Here is a 26,650-nt window from a genome sequence, read left to right as displayed (position 1 = left end):
TTCTCTAGAGGTGGCTCTGGGCTGGCTGGAAACAAGCAGCAGCCCCCAGGGAGCCGCCCTTGCTCCCTGCTCTTCTTCCTCCCCCTCCCTCCCCAGCTGGGACCGGCCATCACTCACCAGGGGAGGCAGTGGTGGGGGATCTTTGCTCTGGGTGCTGACCTTCACAGGGCTCCAGAGGCCCTTACCTTTCTCCTTCACCTGCTTTTTGCTGCTCACCACTCCCATCCTGTCGGAGAGCACACAGCAGATTGGTGATGTGAGTAGGTCTTCAAGAGCCTCAGTACAGAAGAGCTCCCCCAACTCCTTCCAGGTGGCCAATTAGAAAGGCGGGACGGAAGTGGGAGGGGCAGTGAAGGCCAAAATCAGAACATGAAGTCAGTAAGCAGTTGGGTAGGCTAAGTTTGTATCCATCTTTTTTTCCCAGAGCAGGAAGAAGTAGACCAGAGAGGACAAATGACTGGGTTTAGGACAGAGATCATCCAGGTCTGAGCGAACTGCCAGAAACTGCTGGGGTGAGCCCTAGTGCCTTGGGGATAGGAACCATCTAGAAAGAGTCTGACCAACGTGCCTGATGGTCCGGGTTTAGCCTTCATTTTGCCACTGGCTGTATTACTTGGGAAGGTCAAGTTCCTCTCTTGGTCCATGTTAGGACCCGTCTGAGGTTCTTTCCCACTCAGATTTTCAGATGAGATGCTATAAATTCAGGGCACACTGATGGTATAGGCGTCTGAGGCCAACAGCGTCTTCTCAGTAATATCAGAGAGTCTTCCATAAGTGAGAGAGATCGGCCAAGCTTTTTCTTGGGTAAAGGATCATAGAGTTATAGAAGTGGGAAAGATGCCAGAGACCACAGCCGACACCACCACATCAGCACCGCCCTCATTCCAGGGGCAGCTATTAGGAAGGACTTACTCTTGAACTTCACAAAGCCTATGTCATGTCATCCTTTTAACTCTAAAGTAAGTGTAAGTAGGCATCATCCCTGTCCCAGGACTGAGCTTTGAGTTGTGAAATAGCTGGTTCCTGGTCAAACCAGTAACCAACGAAGAGCCAACTGTGGAGCCCTGGCTGACCCCAGACCACTACACTCCACCTCACACCCGGCCCATCCCCAAGACACAGACATTTATAGAAGAAAGGACCTTGAGTCCCTGTTCTTGTCGGAAGGGCCGTGTGGTTGATGGAGAGTTCCTGACTGCTTTCGCATGTGTTCATATTTCATTGATTCCGGGATGCACCTTTTTTCACTCAACATCTCTTGAAACTGCGATGTGTTTTACACCCAACGATGATTCATAAAGTAAATAGCAGCATCCTTTTTCCCTCTCTTTTAGTGATACATAGAATAAATGTTAGTCTTCCAAACAGCGGTGTCTTAGATTTACTGAAACGCAGTGATGTTTTCTTCTAGAAAGTTGAAAGCACATGTCTCATATTAATTCTCCTCAAACTCATCTTGAAAAAAAGGAAGACTGGAGTAATTCTAAATACAGGAGAGAGATCCCCAATAACAAATAATCCATAATTCGTTTTTTGAGCGTGCTTCGCGTACAGAACATGTAATACTTCACATTTGTAAAGAACAGCACTTCTCTGTATTCAAGTAGTTTTTTTATGTCAGTTCGCATAAACCTTAGCAGCAAATGAAATGCCAAAGTTACAGGCCAACATTTTACTTTTCAGAGATTCCTTTTATCAGAATTTTGGAAAAGGGATTATGGATTTCTGTTAAGAATTGATACTGAATCTTATCAGGTACCCTATTTAGTGTCTTTTAATATGATCGTTTTCTTTAATTTGTTGATGTAATAAATTATGTTGATAAATTTTCTGCTACTGAAATCCTTGTGTTCTGAAATAAAAGCTATTTGTTTACAGTTCATTAGTCTTTTAAATACATGGATAGATCCTATTTGCTAATGTTTTATTTCAAATGAGAATCAATATTCCCAAGTGGGGTCTGTCTATGAGGAGTTAACATTAAGATGATGCTGACTTTGTAGTATTAGGGGGTTCTCCATCTTTCTTCCTATGGCTTTGAGTCATTGAATTACACTGAGACTCTCTGTTCTTTAAAGGCTGGATATAACTCAGCCAGTAAGTCATCTGTTCTGGGGTCCTTTTTTTTTTTAATGTTTATTCAGTTTTGAGACAGAGAGACACAGAGAATGAGCAGGGGAGGGACAGAGAAAGAGGGAGATACAGAATCCAAAGCAGGCTCCATGCTCTGAGCCATCAGCACAGAGCCCAACGTGGGGCTCAAACTCACGAGCTGTGAGATCACGACATGAAGTCAGATGCTTAACCGACTGAACCACCCAGGTGCCCCTGCTCTGAAGTCCTTTTAAAAAGTCGATCTTTGGGGCGCCTGGGTGGCTTGGTTGGTTAAGCGTCTGACTTCAGCTCAGGTCATGATCTCACAGTCTGTGAGTTCGAGCCCCGCGTCGGGCTCTGTGCTGACAGCTCAGAGCCTGGATCCTGTTTCAGATTCTGTGTCTCCCTCTCTCTCTGCCCCTCCCCTGTTCATGCTCTGTCTCTCTCTGTCTCAAAAATAAATAAACGTTAAAAAAAAAATTAAAAAAAAAAAGTCGATCTTTAATTTAAGAAACAAAACAGATGAACATAGGGGAAGGGCAGGAAAAATAAAGTAAGATAAAAACCTAGAGAGAGGCAAACTGTAAGACTCTTAAATATAGAGGACAAACTGAGGGTTGATGGAGGCAGGGTGATGGGCATTGAGGGCACTTGTTGGGATGAACACTGGGTGTTGCATGTAAGAGATGAATGACTCAGTTCTACTCCTGAAACCAATACTACACCGTATGTTAACTAACTTGAATTTAAATTAAAAAATAAATAAGTAAAATCTTCAAAAAGAAAAAAATGTAAAATAAAATTTAAAAGTTAAAGAAAAAAGATCTTCAAAAAAGAAAAAAGTAGATCTTCAAGTGCACTTCCAATTCTTCTACAGGAATTTGTTGGTTCCCATTTTTCCTCCTCTTTGCACCATTTTGACGATTATATGATTTATTAGGAGACCTTTGATTTCCTCTACATTTTCTAATTTGTTGCCATAAAGTTTTAGGTAGTATTGTCTTGTAATTATTTTAATCTCTTCTCTTTCTTGATTATGTCCTCTTCCTCATTCCTAAGATAAATTAAATGTACTTTCAATAATAATTACAATTTTTAATTGGATAAAATCATCTGAAGTTTTCTATGACCAAATACAATTTTAATCTAGCTTTAAAACTATGAAAAGAACACTGTAATCAAAATAGCATACAGTTGGAATAAGAATAGAGATATAATCAGTGGAGCAGAATAATAAATATGTAAACAGATTCTAGTACATTTGGAACTGCATATATGAAAAAGGTAGCATTTTACTTCAATGGAGAACTGATAGTTTATTTTTAATAAATGGTATTAGGAAAGAAGAAAATATAATCAGACCCCTACCTCACACCATATTAAAAAATAAACTCCATGTGTACTAAAAAAAAATATTAATTTTTTAAAATTTAATTGAAAGAAAATTTAGGAGACTATACATATGATCCAGAGTTCAGAGATAGCAATTAACAAAGACAGAATAGCCAGAAGCTAAGAGAGGACAAAAAGACATGTTGATAACATAAAGACAAATTTACAAACACAGAAGGTATTATATGGTAAAAAAACCAAAAAACAAAAAACAGCAACATTATGAAATCAGTGCATAAGCAACAGATTGGGGAAAAGATTTGCAAACCACACCACAGATAAATGTCTATTTATAATATACACAGAGCTCATGAAAATTAACAAGAAGTATGGGTCTAGCATACAATCTACTTGATAGAAAAATGAGTAAAGTTTATATAAATAGGCAGTTTATCCAACACAAATCCATATAGCTAAATAAACATGTGAGAATGTTAAAATTACTTACCAGTTGGAAAATGCAAATTAAGATAATAAATATACATTCTATCAATAAGATTGGGGAAAAAAGAAAAGGAATGATAATATCAGTTGTCGATGGTAAATTAAAGGAGAATTGTGTTTTCATACATTTCTGTAATTAAAGTATTTATTATAGTTATGGTTATTTCATTTCTTCTTCTCCACTGTATTTCTTGGATGAGCCTTCCATGAGGGCTGGGATCTTTTTCTTACTCATTGTTGAATCCAAATTGTTAAAACAGTGCCAGGCAAGGGGTAAGGGCATAATAAATAGTTATTAGAAAAATAAAATATGAAATGTTACCAATCATGTAGACATTTTTAAAATTCTATTAAAACTTAAAAATACAGGAGCGCCTGGGTGGCTCAGTAGGTTGAGCATCTGACTCTTGATTTTGGCTCAGGTCATGGTCTCATGATTTGTGGGATCAAGCCCCGAGTTGGGCTCTGTGCTGTCAGCGCGGAGTCTGCTTAGGATTCTCTCTCCCCCTCTCTCTCTGTCCCTCCCCCACTTATGCTTGCTCTCTCACTCTCTCAGTCTCTCTCAAAATAAATAAACTTAAAAAACTTAAAAAATGCATATACCTTTCAGTTTACAATCCCACTTCCGGGAATCTCACAGAGTAACAAAACATCATTATATATGAATGTATGAGATATAAAAATGTTTATTGCAGCAATATTTATAGCTGCAAAAAACAAAACAAAACAAAATTTTGTAGCTGCTCACCATTTGAATAAATCTGCATTCTAAAAGTGACTAAATTATGCAATTCTAAAAAAGAATATGCTAGATCTTTACAGGTAAAGCTAAAAGGAATTTCTGGGGCGCCTGGGTGACTCGGTTAACCGTCAGACTTCAGTTTAGGTCATGATCTCGTGGTTCGTGATTTGAGCCTCGTGTTGGGCTCTGTGCTGACAGCTCAGAGCCTGGAGCTTGCTTCGGACTCTGTGTATGTCTCTCTCTCTGCCCCTCCCCTGCTTATACTCTCTCTCTCTCTCTCAAAAGTAAATAAACATTAAAAAAAATTTTTAAGAGGAATTTCTACAACATGCTGTTACATGAGAAAAGCAAGATTCAAAAAAGTGCATGAAGTTATCCCATATTTGGAAATACCAAAGAATGAGAAAAGAAACCTCTATAGGTAGGCATATGCATATGTTTTTATGTTATGTGGAGAGACATTTGGGGGATAAACACAAACTTGTTTACTTTCGTTATTGATGGGGGAGGTAGAAACAGACAAGGGAGGTGGAAAGGTAAAAAAACAAAAAACAAAAAACAAAAGTGAATTACAAAAACTGTGTGTGTGTGTGTATGTGTGTGTGTGTGTGTGTGTGCATGCGTGTTGTAGGTGTCGATGCAAAGCAGTGCCCCCAAAAGATCTTTCCGAAAATATTAATGTTGTTTATCAGGTGACAGGACTTCATGCAACTTTTACCTTCTTTCTTATAATTTCATATGTTCCATGAATTTTTTAATAGTAAGCATATATTGTCGTTGCAAGCAGAAAAATCAAGAGAATGTGGACGACTTGCCCAGCCACAGAGAGTCATGAGGCCTGGAGCCAGGGCCAGCCCCTGTTCTCAAGAATGGCCACTGAGCAGCCCCCAGGGCTGCCTGAGACTCACGCCTTTTCCGACCTCTCCCAGCCTCCTGGCCTAATGAAGTGTCAGCAGGCAACAGCTTCTAGAATTTTCCCAGCTTGGACTCCATATTGCCACCAATTTTAAACTTCCTGAGCAAACATTTATGTCCATTTAAACAACACAACTGGTCATCTAAATAACTTGACACGCAGTAAAATTCCTAAAATGAAATCACCCACTACTTACACTTCTTTGTCCTTTGACTCCTTAGCAGTATATATATGGATGCTTTTCCATGGTTTTTATAAATACATAGGTTCGCTATGGGTCCCTCCACCCCAGTGGTTCTGACTGGAGACTAGAGTTACTCAGAAGGCCATCTGATCGCCAGAGCCACGTCTGGGTGCTGGGTTGCCACCCTGCTGTGATATTTTAGCAGTTTCAGGCTGGGTGGAGCCAGGAAATGCAGAAGTCCTTGCAAAACTGAAGTGTGACATGTGCAGGTCCTCAGTGGTTCCAGATGGCTTTGCTGCACTAAGAAGGCACTGGTCTCCTTTCCAGTGGTGAAGGACAGATGAGAGAAGGGTGTGAGTTCGTGTGTGTGTGTGTGTGTGTGTGAGAGAGAGAGAGAGAGAGGGAGAAAGAGAAAGAGGGAAGGGGGAGAAGGAGGGAAAAGGAAAATGGTGGGGGGGAGAGCACGCACTTGTGCACCTGTGTGTGTGCATGACAGAGCAAGCATGTGCACGTACCCATGTGTGTGTGCTTGTGGGTGTGTGTGTAGTGGGGTGGGGGGTGGCAAGAGGAGAGGAAGATGAGGGAAAGGGGCTTCTATTTGTTTATTTGGCGTGGATTCATCCCCGCTGCGCAGACTTTGACCAGAGCAGGGAGATCAGTGTTTGCCCCGGGGGAGATGCTCAAAGCCCGACACACAGCCGCAGCCTGACAGAGGATGTGGTGGAACAGCAACTAAAAATAGAGAAACTAGAAACCCTTTATTTACAGTTGCCCAGCAGTTCACAGGTAGAAAAGCACTTGGCATATACGATTTATGTGATATTCAGGAAGGCATCCATAGTTTGATTACGATTATCCTCATTTTATGGCTGAAGATAAAAGCGGTGAGGTGGCTTGCTAAGGTCACACTGAGCGTGGCAGAACCAGGAGCTGGAGGGTGTTCTCTGCCCCAGTGCTGCCTGGAACTTGCTGCTCGGAGCAGGTACACAGGTATCCCTGCCTAGGGTTCCATCCCCCTTGACCCACAGTTCAGGTTCAGGTTCAGATACCCAGTCCTCTCCTCTGTGGGGGCTGCCACCTGCCTCAGAAGCCCTCCATCCGGAGGAGAGACTGGGAGGAGAGACCTCGGGGGTTCCTGCTGGAGCCGGGAGGCCTGTGGGCTGCTCTGGAGCTCAGGCACACTCAAGCACATTTCTCCCTTCCCTGGTGCAGTGGGGGGAAGACAGCGGTTCAAGGAACCTGGACTCGAAAGCAAGCTAGGCATTGGCCGTGTGAACTTGGGCAAATCCCTTAATGTCTCTGAGTCTCAGTCTCCTCTACAAAAATGGGGAGGTATGAAACTGTTCCTCGTTTTTGTACATAAAGCCTTCCCGCAAAAGCATACTCAAAGGTGAATGCCAAAAACAGCAAAACGATCGACTTTGCTGTTTTGTGGGGAGGGAGCAGTTTTCTACAGAATTAAACCACGTTACGAAATTCTCAGTTACGTCTCGCCCATTTGGCAAATCTTCACAATCTATTTTCGGTCTTTCACAGATGTTTTTTTAATGATGCACTCACCCATCATCATGGGCATCAGTTCAATGACTATTTGACTAATTTGTGTAAAATTAGAGAAAAATGCACCAAAACATTAAAACAGTTGTGCAAACACTACTACCTAGGCGAAAATGGTTGTCCTGCCAAGACTGAGCTGCTGGCAGGCGGTTGCAGGCCCCCGTGAGGCTGGGAATGTTCATTCACCAGCTGACGTGCTCAGGTTCAAATGCAGCATACGGAAAATATTTTGGGATATTGACACACAAAGATGTATGTTTTATAAAGGTCAAGACCAACAGCCTGTACATAATTCTCATGGTTGTCATGCAAACTAGCAAGATGAGGGAGAGAAAGGAACAGAGCATAGAGAGTGGTAAATAAACGTTAACTAGAGGCCACTCAGAGCAACTTGGGTGACATTTTCCCTTCCCAGAGATTCATGATGCCCAAAGGTGGCCCTGAGATCCTTTGGGATTTCCTACCTTTTTTTTAAGAGGAGGGTGCCGAGGGCCTGGTGTTGGAAGTCAGGGTGTTTGGTGGTGGAGGTGGGCAGGGGGACAAAGGCCAATGTGGATGGTGGCTGCTGTGTGGCCCAGAAAAGTATTGATGGCTCTAAGTCCCTTTATCTGCATTGGCTGTTCCAGGCATGTTATTTTAGAGGCAGGGGGATGATTTGGTTGGAAAAAAAGTCTCATGCATGAAGTTAGCTGTGAAGTACATATAATTTTATGACTGAAAACTCCGGTAAACTCTGGTTTACCTTTTATTTCAAAGTTTATTTATTCATTTTGAGAAAGACAGAGACAGGGCTAGTGGCAGAGGGGCAGAGAGAGAGAATCCCAAGCAGGCTCTGGGCTGAGGTGGGGTTCAAACTCAAGAACCATAAGACCGTGACCTAAGTGAAACCAAGAGTCGGACGCTTAACTGAGCGAGCCATCCAGGTGCCCCTCTAGTTTACTTTTTTAAATAGCAAGTGCTATAACGTGTTGAGTGTTCCCCATGTGCCATACCCAAAGCCAGACATGCTACATACACTGTCATGTTGGAGAGACACCACATGGCACACTAGATAAGGATGCTGAGCTCTGGATCCTGGTTCTGCTATTATCTACTTGGGTGCCCTCGGGCGAGTTGCTTAACTTGCTAACTTCTGTCTCTTAGTCTTGAGATAACAGTTTACAACAGAGTGTGGTAAAGGTTAAATTAGTTATTATAGGCTATTAGGGCATCTTGGAATGGTGCCTGGACCATAGTAAGTATTTAATAAAGGTTTTACTATTATTCCACATTTACAAATTGTCAGTAATGATTTCTTCAGTAACTGTGTGAGATAGGTGTTACTACGTTCTTTCTACAGATGAGATGAACTTGGGACATGAAGTGTCTCTCCAGGTCAAACAGCTAGTAATTTGTGCGGATGGCCTTACCTCCAGTTTTGACTAGCTCCTAAGTCTGCAATCTGGAAACACCTTGCCTTGTTATTAGCTGAAAGCTTTATCTTTCTGACTTGACCTGTCAGACATGGAAGGGAGGCATTGAGGTGGAACAGCATTGAGCCTATTAGCAAAGCCAGGTCTCACCCGGGGTGCTGGCTGCCATGCTGAGATAGTGTCTTCCCTTCAGTGAGTTCTCTCGTGGAGTCCTCACGGAGTGTTTGCCAACGTCTTGGCATTCCAAGTCCTGCCCACCTCCTAGATGAGAAAACTGTAGTAATGGCCCTGCAACTCTTAATCAAAGAAGAAGCCAAAGAACTTGAATTGAAACCCATTTTTTGAGTCTCGAGTTCAGGATAGCTCAACTTGAATAATATGGATCGCTCCACATGCGAACATAAAACGGTAGCAGTGCTGGCTCTTAGAACTCTATATCGCTGTGTTCAGTCGCTGCCAACTATGTACTGTGTTAGGCAAAGACAGAGAGAGGAAACAAGGAAGGAATCTGCCCTCGTGGTAGGATAAAGAGGTGAGACGTATACGCAACTCACAACAATTCAAGGTAGGCAGGATTATATAAAGAAGAGAGGTTTTGTGAACTCAGCAAGAAGAAATCACTTCCACCTGGGAGGAAACACTAGCTAGACCATAAAGGACAATTCAGATACAGTTTTTTGGGTGAAAACTATTTTCAATGAAAAATTTCAAAATATAAAAAATAAAGAGTATAACGAACGCATGCATATTCATCACCCGTATTCAATAATTATCTTTAAAAATTATTTTCTTGTTTGAAATATTTGAGGACAAATAATTTTCTAAAAAACGGATTGAAGCTTTTTGAAACGAAATGAAACAAATGGCTTGAAACATGCCATGTTACCTCCACATATTTTGCACGTGTCTCTAAAATGTGGAGACGGTTTCTTACATAACCACAATGTAGTTATCACACCTAACAAAGCTAGTAATAATTCCATGGCATTATCTAACGTCCAGTCTATATTCAGATTCCCCCAATTGTCTCACAAGTGGTTTCTTGTTGGTTTGTCCAATTCGGGATTCAAACAAGCTTCCTACATCACATATGATTGTTATGTCTCTCCCTCAACTGGAGTAGCCTGCACCCTCTACTTGGGTTAGTTTCATGCCATCAATTTGAAAAAAACACGTTGGTGGTCCTATAGAAGGTTCTACATTCTAGATTTTGCTTCCTTGTGTTGACTTGTTTCTCTATCTCCCTATTCGTAGTACATAGAATTAACTCTATGGGCTCCATAGACCTAGATTCATCTTTTTCTCATAGGGATGTCTTATGGAAGGAGCACGTGCTCAATATCGCATACTATCAGGAGGCTCACACTGTCTGGCTGCACCACTTTAGTGATGCTAAGACAGATCTGGGTTCAAGTGATGCTGGTCTGACGTCTCCATTGACAAGCTTCTCATCAACACTTCAATTAATGTTTCCATTAGGGGTTACTAAATATTACTAAATACTGATGTTCTCATTCCATCATTCTTTCCACGTTTGTTAGTTGAGAAAGTAAAAGATCAGAAAGAAAAAAGGCCATGCGTAATTCCACCAGGGTTGAATAGTTTTTGGATACAGAGAAACAGTGCTTTCCCAGAGACGTGGTGATAGGAACCTAATTCAGGAAACAGAGTTTTTTCATTGGCTGGATTGTAGAGTGTATGATAGAATTATTCAAGAAACCTCAGTCAACACCTTGTGTGATACTTTTAAATACCAGTAGCATATTTGCCCCCACTGGTATAGGACCTGATACAAAGCTGTAACTCCTGGCTGAGTAGGTGGAGCCCCTGGGCACATACAAACCCCTGCCAGGGGGCAAGCTAGCAGTGACACCTTGCGACGTGGTTGTGCTCTTGGTCAAAGTGGCTGCCAATTTAGGCACAGTGAGGAGGAGACACACATGTGGCTATTTCAGTTTTGTAGAGTGAAAATTTTTCCACTGTGGAAATTTGCTCCGCACCATGGTAAAATTCATAAAGAAGATTTTCAAGTGGTAAAAAGTTTGAGGGTGCTGAGCAAAGCTTCAGGAAGGAAGACAGCACTCTTGTGAAGCTGTGTTAAGTAAACTACAGACACGTGTTTACTGAGTCACTGACATTTGATTCTGCTGACATAGAGAAGCTTGAAATTTGGTAGGCAATTATGAGGAAAAATGACACCATGTTGATGTCTAAGTTCTTGTTATAATTACTAACCTGTGAATAAAACTATTTTTTTTGGAGGCACCATGCAAATTTATATTTTCAAAACACTCACAGTAGTGATAATTAAAACATGCCACCAATATGGCAAAACATAAATACAACTACTTTTGTGCTTTGTATTCATGGCACTATGAGCCTTAATCTACTTTGTAATTTCTAAATTTCTTTGCATTGTTTTCCTTTAAGAAAAAATTAACCAAAAAAAGCAAATCATGAGTTCACTACTGTCTAACGGAGTCCATTACGTTTCCTCAGCCTAACTGTTCTCAAATCTCAGTTTGCATTACAACCACTTGGGAATTTGCAAATTCCTGAGGCCCAGGCCTAGCAGTTCTGATATTGGGGCCAAGGTGGGGTTCCAAGGTCTCCATTTTTAACAAGTGTCCCCAATGATGCTGATGCAGACAGGCTCACCAACCCTGCTTCATGAAGACCCTTTCTTTCTTTCTTTCTTTTTTTAATTTTATTTATTTATTGAGAGAGAGAGAGAGAGCAAAGGAAGGTCAGAGAGAGGGGGAGATGAAGAATACCAAGCAGGCTCCACACTGTCAGCATAGAGCCTGACGCAGGACTCAATCTCAGAAAGTCAGATCATGGCCTGAGCTGAAATCAAGAGTTGTACACTTAACTGACTGAACCACTCAGGGGCCCCACGAAGACCTTTTCTTAATTTGGCTGCACTTTTGGAGTATTACTTGTAAAAAGGATTAGAAGTATTGCCGACCTTGGGTATTTCTTCGTATGAGTGCCTCATAAATAATGCTTATAGTTCTCCTGCCAGTGATCTGCTTGTCTTTAAATGAAATGAATTTCTTCTATCCTCCCAACATTCATTCCTTACATATTAATATATTTCTACAAGATTGTGACAAAGGGGGAAATAACTTCCCTTTCTGTAATACTAGCTGGCATCTCTATGATACTTGGCAATTTGCAATTGACTTTCACACACTGTATCTCAGAAACCTCAAAATGAGCCTATGAGCTAAACAGACTCACCATCATCCTCCTCGTCCTCAGACAGAAGACTGAAGAAAGAGGTACAGAAACTAAAGTGCAGAACAAGGATTTGAGTCTCATCTCTGCCTTCAAAGCCTTGCTCTCTCCCACTGAGCTCACAGGTATCTTTTCAGATCTATATGTTCACGACTTGAACTTCTTTAAAAAGACACTATCCATTATTCAGCCTTTTCGAGCCACCTCCCCCATGTTGATTAAGCACAACCCAGAGACGGAATTTGTGCAGAGAAACACCTCTATCTACCAGGTTTTGGGGGCAGGGTGTGCACACTTGGACTGGAAACATTGACTCTATTTTATACTTTCAAAGATGAGGCTGGAAAAGGTTAGAGACAGAAAAAGAAAAGACGACAAGGGTCTCAGGCCTCTGACATCTTTGGGTTAATCGTGATTATTGAATGGATCTAGAGACACAGGTGTCCAGCTAGAGATACAGAGATTTAGAATTAATGTATAAAAGTCTTTGTTGCAGGATTTGCCAATATATGAAAATATGAATGCTAATGATGACTAGCACAGTGCCTTGTGCTCTTTCCTACTCAAGGCTAGACACTGTGCTGTGTTCTTTATGTACAGTATGTCTATGCCTGACAGCAGATGCAGTCCCTCCCATTTTACATGCAAAGAAACCAAAGCTCAGTGAGGTGTAAGGACTTGCTCAAGACCACACAGGGAACCATATATTTAAAAATCAATTATATCTGTCTTTAAAGTCTGGTTGACCCACTGTGTTCCAAAGTATGGGAAGTAATGAAAATAAGACACTTATGATGACATCTGTAAAAAACATGAAACTGATTAGAAAGTTATGTAGGAGTGCTAGACAAGAGAAGGTGAATTCTGGTAGGATTTTAGGATAGGAAGGGCATCTTGGTGGGGCACCTGGGTGGCTCAGTCAGTTAAGCATCTGACTTCAGCTCAGGTCATGGTCTCATGGTTATGGGTTTGAGCCCCGTGTCAGGCTCTCTGCTGACAGCTCAGAGCCTGGAGCCTGCTTCCGATTCTGTGTCTCCCTCTCTCTCTCTGCCCCTCCCCTGGTTGTGTTCTCTCCCTCTCCCTCTCTCTCTCTCAAAAGTAAATAAACATTAAAAAAAATTTTAAAGGAAGAGCATCTTGGAGAATTTCAAGAGATTCATTTATTTATAATTACTGCTGTAAGTCTCATTTTGGGCCAGGTTTGTTATCCCAGGGTCAGGCGATTGTGTCTGAGTGAGCCACCCTACTGAGTAGTGCTAAAGGATAGATTGATCTCACATTGAGGAAGGACTATAGTGGCATGCTTCAGAGTTCTATCTTCAGCCTCTCTTAGTTAATATTTTATTAGCAATTTGTGTGCAGACTCAAAAATTCTGTTCATTAGATTTTTGGAAGACATAAAGTGAGAGGAAAAACTAACAGAGCTAGATTAAAAAAAAAATCCCTCAGGAATGATTGCCTGAAGCTAACAAGTTGAATTAAAATAAGAGTAAAAATGCATGCAATTTAAGCTCAAAAAAATCAGCCAGCGAGGTGTCATAGCACAGAGGCCTGACTCCTTAATAGTGTGTGAGGGACAATGTGGCGGGTGTGATGCGGAGAGTACTTCCCGACTTTGGAAACTCACAGAATTGTGTGGACTCCTGGATTTGCTGCTTAATAGCCATTTGATAGAATGATGCGATCTATTAACCCAAACCTCTGTTTCCTTGCCTGCATAATGGAAATAGTATGCTAACCTTGAGGAATTATTGCAAGGAATAAAGATCGTATACACAAGAGGCTGGCATGTAGTTTGTGCTTCATAAAAGTAGCACTTTTTGACTGGAAAGGACTTAGAAGTGCCAGCAGGCATTAAGTTTACAAATCTGGGTACAACCACTGTCATGACCACCATGGACAGTTATAGTAACTAACATGAATATTGGTGCCAAGCATTATGATTAGCTTTACAAACCTTGTATGGCTTTTTTAGAATACCAATCTTATTGCCTTCTTACTTATTTCTCACACCTTTGGAGGTCCCATACAACTTATGCAAGATGCATACAGTCTGTCATTCCATTCAGGGAAGGGGCCTGTGGGGAACTAGTCTTGCACAGCTGCAGAGTAAATCCATATCAACTACCAATACAGAACAAAGTGCTTTATCCATAAATATAAACAGCAAACCAAGTGTCAAAAGAATCAGAAGAAAATGAGCAATATTAAAAATAGGGTTAAAAATAAACAAGTAGAATAGTTCAGGAGAAAGCAGAGACAGAATGCAGAAAGTGACTTTTAAGAAAACCTCTAATTAGTGTCCTTAGAGAGATTATACAGGATAGTGTATAAATTTAAAAGGAATATGTTGATGTGAGAAAACAAAAATTATTGTTAGAAAAGAGGAATTATTGTAAATTAAAAATGTGATTGAAAAATATTAAGATGGATACAATGGACGTTCCAAGTTAATGATCTAGAATATAAAGTCAAGCAATATCCTAGAAAGTAACATAAAAAGACTAATGTATAATATCGGGAACAATCAAGAATGTTCATTGTCACCATTCGTATTCAATACCATACTGGAGGTCTGAGATAATGAAATAATACAAGAAAAGGAAAATAAAAGGTATACAAATTGGGAAGGAAGAAAAAAAAACTGTTTGTTCACAGATGACATGATTGTCTATGTAGAAAATCCCAGAATATCAACAACAACAACAACAACAACAACAACAACAACAAACCCTCTTGGAGCTAATCAATGATTATAGGAAGGTTGCAGAATAAAGGTTAATATAGAAAAGTCAATTGCTTTCTTATATACCAGCAATAAATAATTGAAATTTAAAATTAAAAACACAATACTATTTACACCAAACAAATGAAATTATAAACTATAAATTAAACAAAATATGAACAAGAAGAAAACTATGAAACTCTGATAAAGGAAATCAAAGAAGACCTAAATAAAAGAAAAAATATTCCATGTACGTTGATGGGAAGATTCAAAATTATTAAGATGTCAGATTTTCCAACTTGATCTACACTTTTCAAGCAATCCCAACTAAGATCCCAGCAAGTTATTTTGTGAATATTAATAAACTGGTTCTAAAGTTTATTTAGAGAGGCAAAAGATCCAGGATAACCAATACAAAATTGAGGAACAAAGTCAGAAGACTCAACTTTAAGACTTAATATAAAGCTAGAGTCATCAAGACACTGTGGTATTGATGAACAAATAGATACACAGATCAATGGAATAGAACAGAAGGCACAGAAATAGATTCCCCACAAATATAGCTAACTGGTCTTTGACAAAGGAGCACAGGCAATTCAATGAAGAAAGTATATTCTCTTCAACAGATAGTGCTACAACAAGTGGACATCCACATGCCAGAATATGAATATGAACATACACACACACACACACACACACACACACACAGACCTTATACCTTTCACTAAAATGAACTAAAAATGGATCATAGACTTAAATGTAAAACATGAAGTTATAAACTCTTAAAAGATAATAGAGAAGAAAACTTAGCTGACCTTGCTTGGTGATGACTCTCTTTTTTTTGTTTGTTTCAAACTAATGATTTTATTTCTATGTTTAATGCAAGCAGAGGGGTCCAAAACAGACTAATGTACATGGATATAGTTTAAATGTAACAACAACAACAAAAATATTTGAACTACATACACCAAAGAAGGGAAAGGGATTCTTCCATAGCAGCCTTGTCCTATTTTGCAGTTTCTAAATAAGTAGAAACTAAACACACATTTCACCCAACTTAACTCAGGATGAAGTAATACAACTTTTTTGATCAACTACTCAAGACTTATTTAAGCATAAAACTTAAGAGACTTTGAAATGGAAGTCACTGTATTTTTTAGTCAATTGGATAAATGGCCTCCTTGGCTCCTGAAGTCTGATTAACAAAAAAAATCTTTCCATGAAGCTCAGAAGGAACTCAATGGCAATGAGGTCCAGTTAGGGGATTGACACTCTACACATCATGCTAATGAAAACTGAGATGCTTCTGTCCTCCTTGATGCCAAGTGGAAAAACATTATTATTTTTTTCCAAACTAACAGGGAATGGAGCCAAAAAGTTAAAAAGTCAGAATGAATACAATTTTTCTTTTTACTCAGAGAAGAGGGACACTTTTTCATTCCCTTTTATTATTATTATTTTAATTTAATTTTAATTTTTTATATATTTATTTATTTTTGAAAGACAGAGTGAGACAAAGTGAGAGTGGGGGAGGGGCAGAGAGAGAGGGAGACACAGGATTGGAAACAGGCTCCAGGCTCTGAGCTGTCAGCACAGAGCCCGACGCGGGGCTTGAACCCACAGACCATGAGATCATGACCTGAGCTGAAGTCGGACGCCCAACCGACTGAGCCACCCAGGCACCCCATTATTATTTTAATTTTAGAGAAAGAACATGAGCAAGGGAGAGGGGCAGAAGGAGAGGGGGAGAGAGAATCTTAAGCAGGCTTCATGCTCAGTGCAGAGCCCAACGTGGAGTTCAATCCCATGACACTGGGATTATGACCTGAGTTGACACCAAGAGTCAGGTACTTAACCAGCTGAGCCATGCAGGTATCCCTTTCATTCCCTTTTAAAAAGAATTCCATTCTGAGTCCTTGCTCCTTTAGAACTGTAATCTAAAGGTCAGTTATTGCTAGCAAAGTCAGATGTGCCTCTTTGCCAAACTTGAAAATGATTCACATGAAGAAACTATTGGTTCAGATCTGAGGAGGCACTGATTTCTTTACTATAATACTTATAGCCTGATAATGTATAATATCGGGAACAATCAAGAATGTTCATTGTCACCATTCCTATTCAATACCATACTGGAGTTCTGAGATAATGCAATAATACAAGAAAAGGAAATAAAAGGTATACAGATTGGGAAGGAAGAAAAAAACTGTTCACAGATGACATGATTGTCCATGAAAGAAAAAAATTGATAAATTGGACTTCATTAAAATAAGTAATTTCTGCTCTGTGAAGGATCCTATTGAGAGAATAAAATGACAAGCCACATTCTGTGAGAAAATATTTGCAAAACATATTTGATAAAGAACTGGTACTCAAAGTATGCAAAGAACTCTTAAAATTCCACAGTAAGAAAACAACCCAACTTAAAAATGGGCAAATATTCTGAACAGACACCTCACCACAAAAAGATATACAGATGGCAAAACAGAATATGAAAAGATACTCAACATCATATGTTGTTAGAGGACTGCAAATTAAAACAACAGTAAGATACTAATAAAATGGCTATACTCCAAAACACTGACAATACCAAATGCTGGTGAGGATGTGGAGCCATAGGATCTCTCATTCATTAATGGTCAGAATGCAAAATGATACAGCTACTTTGGAAGACAGTTTGACAGTTTTTACAAAGCTAAACATACTCTTACATATGATTGAACAAATATACTTCTCAGAATTTACCCAAGGAGTTGAAAACTTAGGTCTGTACAAACACCTGCATGTGCATGTTGATAGCAGTTTATTCATAATTGCCAAAACTTGAAAGCAGCCAAGATTTCCCTCAATGACATGAAACTATGGTACAGACGATGTAAAGTTATTCAACATTAAAAAAAAGTGAGCTATCAAGCAATGAAAAGACATAGAGGAAACTTACATGTATATTGCTAAGTGAAAGAAGCCAATCTGAAAGGTTACATACTGTATGATTCTAGCTTGATGACTTTCTTAGAAAGGCAAAATGATAGAAACAATAAAAGATCAGTAATTGCCAGGGATTCAGGAGGGGAAGAGAGAGGTAAATAGAGCACAAGGGATTTTTAGGGCAGTGAAATTATTCTTTATGATAGTGTAATAGTAGATACATGTTATGCATTTATCAAAACCTATAGAATGAACAACACCAAGAGTGAACCCTAATATAAACTATAGACTTTAGATAATAAGAATGTATCAATATTGTCCATCAACTGTAACAAATGTACCACATGAATGTAAGATATTAATAATGGAGGATAATGGAGAGAGCAAGGGAGGTATATGATAACTCTCCCTACTTTCCATTCGTCTTTCTGTAAACCTAAAGCTACAAAAAGTAAAGTCTACTGACTAAAAAAAAAAAAGATGAATATATGATCAATTCATATAAGAGAAATTAAGAAATAATCATTAGGAAAATAACACTAAGAGTTCCACTCATACAAGGAGAGAATCAGAACAGGAATAAAAACTATAGAAAATAAATAAGGTAAAAATAATAAAAGAAATTTACAAGAATTAAAAAAAATAAGTCTTAAAATGGAAAGATCCCTCTGATAACTGAAAAGGTTTTTAAAGTATATAAGCATATTTGATAAAAATGTTAGAGCTCCAAGAATACATATGAGGCCCTACACTTTTCTATTTCTCTCTCTAGAAAAAGAGTTTTCCTATAAGGGAATGTGCATCAAATGATCATTAGATTTGATGCTAGAAATGGAGTCAGGCTTTGAAGATTCCTCATGGGAAATATTTCAAGCCTAGAATTTCATACCTAGTAAAATGATCAACCCAGTTTGAAGATAAGGACAGTTTTGAAAATGCAAGAATTCAAAAAAATCATCAAAACTACATCGTATATATCTCAAGAGATTTCTGCCTCCACTCATGAGTAGTTAACTCTACAGGAATTGCTGTATCCCCCAAAATGAGTAGAAAATTAGACAGAAAACTATTTTCCAATATTGAACAACAGGCAGCATGGAATTATGATCCCTGGGAAAGGGAGAACAAATGAGGTCCTATAATTGCCCCAATTACTGCCAGAAAGCAGTTCCTAAGCCAGAGATTTGAGGAACCCAGGAGTTTCACCGAGTTGACGGAACAGAGATCAGAGTGTGAAGAGGCCATGTTGTCTAGAATTTGCCGGCAGAAGGGGGAAAAAGAGCTGCTCACAAAGAGAGCACACAAGCCACAGATCACAGAGGGGTGCACTCTTTGACCTTCTCTTGAATATCAATTTATGCATGCATGAAACCACCAGAAAGAACCACTAGCAAATAGTAGTCTTATCAATTCTCAGAGTTTACACAGGGCTGGAAATAGTTCAACTTCCCACCATCCCGAGTAGAGAGACTTTACAGTACATACAGCATTGGGTAAAGTCATTTGAAAGGTCTTGCATTAATAGTGGGGCTAAATTGGCTGTAAAATAAAGGCTCTGAACAGGCCCTAATAGAGCTTAAAATCAAACCTTGGAATGATCAAATTGGTCCACAAAAGGCTTAATCGTGTGCCATAATAAAGCCTAATACTCTTTAAAGAAACACCAATATTCAACACTCATAAAATTCAGTGCCTGGCATCCAATAAAAATTAGTAGGCATGCCATTTGCAACAACATGGATGGACCTAGAGGGTGTAATGCTAAGTGAAATAAGTCAATCAGGGAAAGACAAATATCATGTGATGTCCATCATATGTGGAATTTTAGAAACAAAACAAGCAAACAAAGGAAAAGAGAAACAAACAAACAAACAAATCAGACTCTTAAATACAGAGAACAAACCGATGGTTACCAGAGGGGAGGTGAGTGGGGGATGGATGAAATAGGTGATGGGGATTAAGAGTACACTTATCTTTTTTTTTTTTTTTAATTTTTGGGACAGAGAGAGACAGAGCATGAACGGGGGAGGGGCAGAGAGAGAGGGAGACACAGAATCGGAAACAGGCTCCAGGCTCCGAGCCATCAGCCCAGAGCCTGACGCGGGGCTCGAACTCACGGACCGCGAGATCGTGACCTGGCTGAAGTTGGACGCTTAACCGACTGCGCCACCCAGGCGCCCCAAGAGTACACTTATCTTGATGAGCACGGAGTAATGTATAGAATTGTATCACTGTAGTGTACACCTGAAACTAATATAACACGGCAGGTTAATTATACAATTTTTAAAAAAGAGAAGAAAAGTTACTAGTCATGCAAAAAAAAACCCAGAAAAACATAACATGTAACCAGCAGAAACATGAATCAACAGGAACAGAACTAGAAATTACAGACTGTATAATTAGTAGACAAGAACCTTAAGACAGTCATTACAAATTATATAAATAGGCTCAAGAATATAACTGAAAATAATGAATTATAATGAGAAGAGAAAAGAAAGACCTAAAGACCTAAATTGACCTTTAAAAATACGATCTGTAAAACAAACAGACCAAAAATCACCTCTAGAGGGGATTAATAGCACATTAGACCCGTAGAAGAAATGTCAGTGAGCTTGTATGGTAGTAGAAATTATCCACCGCGAAGCACAGAGGAATAAAACAATACTGGGAAAAAGGAACAGCACTGGTGAGCTGTGAGACAGTATTACGTGGCAAAAAAAAACCCATGTAATTGGACTATCAGAAAGAGGCTGGAAGAGAAAAAGAAATATTTGAAGAAATGAAAGGTGGAAATTCCAAATGTGTTGAAAACTATAAACCCAAAGATTCAAAAAAGTCAATCAACCTCTTGTATGCAGAAAACTATATTAAGTTATATCATAATCAAATTGCTGAAACCCAGTCATAAAGGAAAAGAAAATCTTAAAAGGTGCTAAAAAATATATACATTATATTTCTAGAAAAAAATATAGCAGAAAATCTTTTTGATTTTAGCTTAGGTAAAAAAATCTTTTAGAATATAAAACCATGCACTATAAAAGAAAAATCGATAGACTTTTTCAAAATGGAAAATGTTGGCTCTTTATTTATTTTATTTATTTATTTTAATGTTTATTTATTTTTGAGAGAGAGACAGAGAGACAGAGTGCGAGTGGCAGAGGAGCAGAGAGAGAGGGAGACACGGAATCTGAAGTAGGTTCCAGGCTCTGAGCTGTCAGCACAGAGCCCGATGTGTGGCTAGAACTCACAAACCATGAGATCATGACCTGAGTTGAAGTCGGAGGCTTAACCAATTGAGCCACCCAGGAGTCCTAAAAATGTCAGCCCTTTAAAATACACTGCTATGGAAACCCCAGATAGGGAAAAAAATATTTGAAAAACATATATCTGATATAAGAATATATAAATACATTTTATAACTTCATAAAAGAAGACAAAAATTCAATTTGAACAAATACTTGAGCAAAGCAGATACATGAGTGGCAAACAAGCACTGAAAAGATGCTCAAGGGTATCGATTTTTAGGAAAAGGACTTTGAAAACCACAATGAGATATCCCAACACACCCACCTGAATGGCTCAAATTGAAGATTGATCATACCAAGTGCTGGCAAGGCTGCAAAGAAACCGCCATTCTCTTACAATGTTGATGCGAAGGTGAAATGGAACAGAAACTTTAGATAACAGGTTCAGAACTTGTGCTGTGACCTAGATATTTCATTTCTGGTATTTATCAAAGAAAAATGAAACCATATGACCACAGAGAGACTTGTACGCCTCTGTTTATGAGTTTTACTCATATTAGCTCCCAAGTGAAATTGATCAATGAATTTAAAAAATTGTGGCTGGGGGCACCTGGGTGACTCAATCGGTTGAGTGTGGGACTCTTGGTTTTGGATCAGGTCATGATCCCAGGGTCATAGGATCAAGCCCCCAGTCAGGTTTCACACTGAGCATGGAGTCAGCTTAAGATTCTCTCTCTCTCTCTCTCTCTCTCTCTCTCTCTCTCTCTCTCTCTCTCCCTTCCCCTCTCCCCAATTTTCTCTCTCTCCAAATATTTTTTAAATTGTGGCTGTAACAGACTACTGATACTATAACAACATAGGTGAATCTCAAGAGCACTGTGCTAAGAGAAAGAAATCAAATGTAAAAGAAAACACATTGTATGACTCCATATAGATGAAACTCTGTATAAGGCAAAACTATAGTAACAGGAAGCAGATCAGTGGTTCCCAGAGGCAAAGGGATGGGGTAAGGGGATTGAACCAAAAGAGGCTTAAGGAAACTGGGAGGGGCGATGGAAATATTTCACATTTGATTGTGGTGTTGATCCAAGTGAATATATTTGTAAAACTCATAATTGTACACTTAAAATGGGTGAATTTTATGAAACATGATCTATACCTTATTAAAGCTGACTTTTTTAAAAAAGAGCATTTAGAATCTATTTAGAATCTATTGAAGGGTGTTGAGCATTGCGTATTCTGGGGGGGGGGGGGTGAGTTCATAGCATGGCAGAAAAGACTTACTCCTGTCCAGGCATCTTAAATGAAGCCTTGATAACAATGAAATCTCCCCTCGCATACATGTACAAGCCCACACATACACAGGGGAAAACCAGTGACACTATGATATGAAATAGATGACTCTAGAAAAAATGGGGGAAAAAAGTTTCGAAGACAGAGGATGGCGTGTGAGATATAAGAAATAGCGGCAGCTGAGTGTGACTCCAGATACATAAAGGAAAACAAAAGAGGCTTCATTAAACCTTGATATTTGGAAAATTCCTCCTCAAATGACAAATTTTAATAACAGGGTGTCATAGGTCCTTCTCTGTGTTTCCAATTATTGGGCTTGATTCTAAAGAAATGATTCATGTAATCAAATTATTATAATGCCTGGTTTTCAATTTTTAAAATTTTGAGTATTAACCTGTCAATAAGGTACTGTAAAGTTAATAAAGGCACAGAATAGAATATACACATTGGGAACCTATGTAAAAATAGTAACAGAACAAAAAGTAGGATGTGAAGTTGAAAGGAGGACGTGTATGTGTTGGGAGGGAGGGGTCAGTTTAAAGTTGATAAATCAAGATATAAAGACTTAAATATATTAATTTAAATCATAAAGTCAATCATGAGAAGGATGAAACATAACTGATAAAAGCTTAGGGGTAGGAGAGGAGAGGATACAGGCAGAAGGAAGGTAAGGAAGTGCCCTCTGCATCTTTCATGGTGGAAATCAATTAGCCCAGAGATATATTTAAAAGTGTTAGTATTCTTTAAAGTTGTAAAGGTAATGAAAAAAGAGATTCAGCCACAAAAACTATTCTCTCTCTCTTTTTTTTAATATTTATTCTTGAGACAGAGGGGGACAGAGGACAAACAAGGGAGGGGCAGGGAGAGAGGGAGACACAGAATCCGAAAACAGGCTCCAGGCTCTGAGCTGTCAGCACAGAGCCGGTCCGGGGCTCAAACTCACCAACCATGAGATCACGACCTGAGCCAAAGTCCGATGCTGAACTGACTGAGACACCCAGGCGCCCCAACCATAAGAACTATCCTCGTTGCTGATTTTTGTGGTGATGGCAGGGGAGGCAAACTTCTACTCTTCAACTGAGACCTTTTGGGGCTGTTCCCATTTTGGAAAACAATTCTCATGGATAACTTATATAATAATAAAATCTAGCTCAGTAAATGAGTGGGTAGATAAATTAGTAGAAGAAGAAGAGATCTAATGAGCCAAGGCAAATGTCCAGAATACATTACTGTGAAGTGAAAGACTAGGATTGCAGGATGTTTTGTATAGTACGATCCTTGTTGTATAAAAGAAAAACTAGGCGTGGCGGTGGGGGGGGGGCCGGTTGGCAGGGAGGTGTATAAATATATTTGCAAACGAAAAGAAAATGTCTGGAAGCCCTTCGTATAAATGAAACTGCTACCAGAGCCACTTCTTGAGAATGACATTCACAAGCCAAAGGACTAGAGGACTTTATGTTTTTACTTTACATACCTCAGTGCGGTTTGGCTTAAACACACTTAACACAGGATACATGTTACACACACGTATGTATTAAATACACTCAAATACGTGATACCATTAAATATCATCTTAAAATGTGAAGTTAAGAAACAAAGAAACTAGTCAATTACCTAAAAATACATGGGGACGTGTGTCCTTGAGCGACGTCAGAAAGGATGAACGAGGGGACAGAATTCTATCCTTTATGTGTTCCACCTCTGCTTGGAGGACTCAGCCTCCTCCTAAGAATCACATTAAATATGCTCTCCTCTCTACACAAATAATTTGCTTTTGTTACAGGAAGTCCAGAAGGCAGAGAGGAAGGTAAAAATTGCCTACAACACCATCATCCAGAGATCACCACTATCAGCATTCTGGTATGTAATTTTCCATCGCCAGTTTTTTTAAAAAAGCAAAGCTGGGATCATTATCTACATCCTGTTTTGTGACCTGCTTTTAAAAGAGTGTATCGTGGCCATCTGTTCATGTCAGGACCCATTTTTCCTGTAACATAGCAGGCAAGGCTGCAAGGCGTCTTATTGGAAAGTGGCATCCGTAAGTCTTGTACCATTCCTTTTGGAAACGCGCAAGCTGTTTCCATCTTTTTATATCAGAAATAGAGCTGCAAGGATGCCCTTTGTTCATGTCCTCTATTAATCTGGATTGAGGTTAAAAGTCCTAAAAGTGGACTTGGTAGGCTCAAGACCATAACATGTTAGTTTTCTGGCAGATTTTGCCAAATCAGCCTTCAGGTATTTCATATCACAGGATGTGAGTATGTCCTTCCCTGTACTTTCTCTGATAAAGGTTATTATTCTGTTTATACTCACAAAGTTAATTTATTTTTAAGAAGTTGTCTTTTACTTTTTTAAAAAGTTTTTGTTTATTTATTTTATTTGAGAGAGAGAGAGAGAGAGAGTGAGCACGAATGAGCAGGAGAAAGGGGCAGAGACAGAGATGGAGAGGGAATCCTAAACAGGTTCCATGCTCAGCACGGAGCCTGATGCAAGGCTTGATCCCACGACCCTGGGATCATTACTTGAGCCGAAATCAAGAGTTGGATGCTCAACCAACTGAACCACCCAGGTGCCTCTGTCTTTTACTTTTTAGCCTAGTTTTTCATAAGTAAGTAATACATGCATGTTGAAAGAAAAATTCAGATCCATGCAAAGAACAAAATAAAAATCATCTGTAATCCTACCACGTGTAGAGAACCACTATGAACGCTTTGGTGATGAATTTCCAGAGTTTTTACAGATGCATATACACTTTTTAAAAAACGGGGCCAAATTTCAGTAAGCAGTATAGTAAACTATATATAAATAAATACAATTTTGAAGCCAATATTATAAACTGTATGCCACTGTACAGACTCAACATTAATTTATTTAACCACTATTAGTCAAATAAGTTATTTGCACCCTTCAACTATTACAAATAAACCTGTAATAAACATCCTTATAAAATATATATTTAGTTGTTGGTCTAACATTTTTAAAGCTGTATTTCTATAAGTGGAATTACTAAGTCAAAGAAGATGCACATACATAAGGATCTTCATCTCTGATGGTGGGTTGATTTCTACAAAAGTAATGCTGATTTACATTCTCACAGTGAGGAAAGAAGCTCATTTGTCTGGCCCTTCGTCAGTGGCTTTTATCAAGTTTTCAAGAAATCTTTGTCAATCTGCTCAACTAAAATGGTAACATAGTTGTAATTTCATTTTCTAATAATATTTATGCTGTATTTGTCAACCACTTGTATTTCTCAGGTGATGAACTGGCTGTCCGTATCCTTGACTCATTTTTACATTGCGGTGTTTATCATTTTCTTGATGATGTACAGGGCCTCTTTAGACGATAAATATATTTAATTCCTACATTAATTTGTCACATATATTGTAAATATTTTTCTCAACTTATCTTTCGCTTCTTAATTTTATGGTATTTGTTGTTCACAAAAGATTATCATCTTACGTCAATTTATTAATCTTTCTTACCAAGTTTTGCCTCTGCTGTTCACACTTAGGAATATCTTCCCCATCCCAATATGACAGGAATATACAAGCAGTCTAAAATTTTTTCACTATTAATTATGAATATTTTATATGTATGAAAAGAACAGAAGCTAATGTAACAGCACTAATGTCAAACAGATATTTATATTTTGTACACTTACTTCAATTCCCTTTTTCTTCTTCCCCTCTCTTTTTTAAAAAAATTTTTTTTTAACGTTTATTTATTTTTGAGACAGAGAGAGACAGAGCATTAACGGGGGAGGGTCAGAGAGAGAGAGAGGGAGACACAGAATCTGAAACAGGCTCCAGGCTCTGAGCTGTCAGCACAGAGCCCGACGCGGGGCTTGAACTCACGAACCGCGAGATCATGGCCTGAGCCGAAGTCTGACGCTTAACCGACTGAGCCACCCAGGCGCCCCCCCTCTCTTTTTTTTAAAACATAATTTATTGCCAAATTGGTTTCCATACAACACCCAGTGCTCATCCCAACAAGTGCCCTCCTCAATGCCCATCACCCACTTTCCCCTCTCCCCCACTCCCCATCAACACTTAGTTTGTTCTCAGTCCTTAAGAGTTTCTTGTGGTTTGCCTCCCTCCATCTCTGTAACTTCCCCCCCGTCACTTTCCCCCTCCCTTAAGTTTCTCAAGATCCCCATATGAATGAAAACATATGGTTTCTGTCTTTCTCTGCCTGACTTATTTCACTTAGCATAATACCCTCTAGTTCCATCCACATTGCTGCAAATGGCCAGATTTCATTGTTTCTCATTGCCAAGTAGTATTCCATTGTATATATAAACAACATCTTCTTTATCCATTTGTCAGATGATGGATATGTAGGCTCTTTCCATAATTTGGCTATTGTTGAAAGTGCTGCTATAAACATTGGGGTACATGTGCCCCTAGCATCAGCACTCCTGTATCCCTTGGGTAAATCCCTAGCAGTGCTATTGCTGGGTCATAGGGTAGATCTATTTTTAA

The 26,650-nt window shown here is 39.1% G+C and overlaps 1 protein-coding gene across 3 annotated transcripts in view; it reads right to left on the bottom strand.

Moving 5' to 3' along the window:
• BLK (BLK proto-oncogene, Src family tyrosine kinase) overlaps positions 1 to 26,650 on the bottom strand; it is a 79,652-nt gene that overhangs the window by 20,505 nt on the left and 32,497 nt on the right. Inside the window, exons 1-2 of one of the 3 annotated variants that reach the window (XM_042983581.1) lie at positions 5,785 to 5,910; positions 118 to 226 (exon numbers count right to left, since the gene is read on the bottom strand). In XM_042983581.1, coding sequence (XP_042839515.1) covers positions 118 to 225 — 108 coding nt within the window. In that variant the 5' untranslated portion in view covers position 226; positions 5,785 to 5,910. Of the gene's footprint in view, positions 1 to 117; positions 227 to 1,142; positions 2,152 to 5,784; positions 5,911 to 26,650 lie in introns of those variants that run through there. The other 2 variants (XM_042983580.1, XM_007097135.3) reach the window with 2 other exon arrangements.

Source organism: Panthera tigris, chromosome B1 (genome assembly GCF_018350195.1).
Source record: "Panthera tigris isolate Pti1 chromosome B1, P.tigris_Pti1_mat1.1, whole genome shotgun sequence".
In the NCBI taxonomy this organism is placed as follows: Eukaryota; Metazoa; Chordata; class Mammalia; order Carnivora; family Felidae; genus Panthera; species Panthera tigris.
The sequence above is the reverse complement of the archived record's forward strand: the minus strand, read 5'-3'. Positions and strand labels throughout refer to the sequence as shown.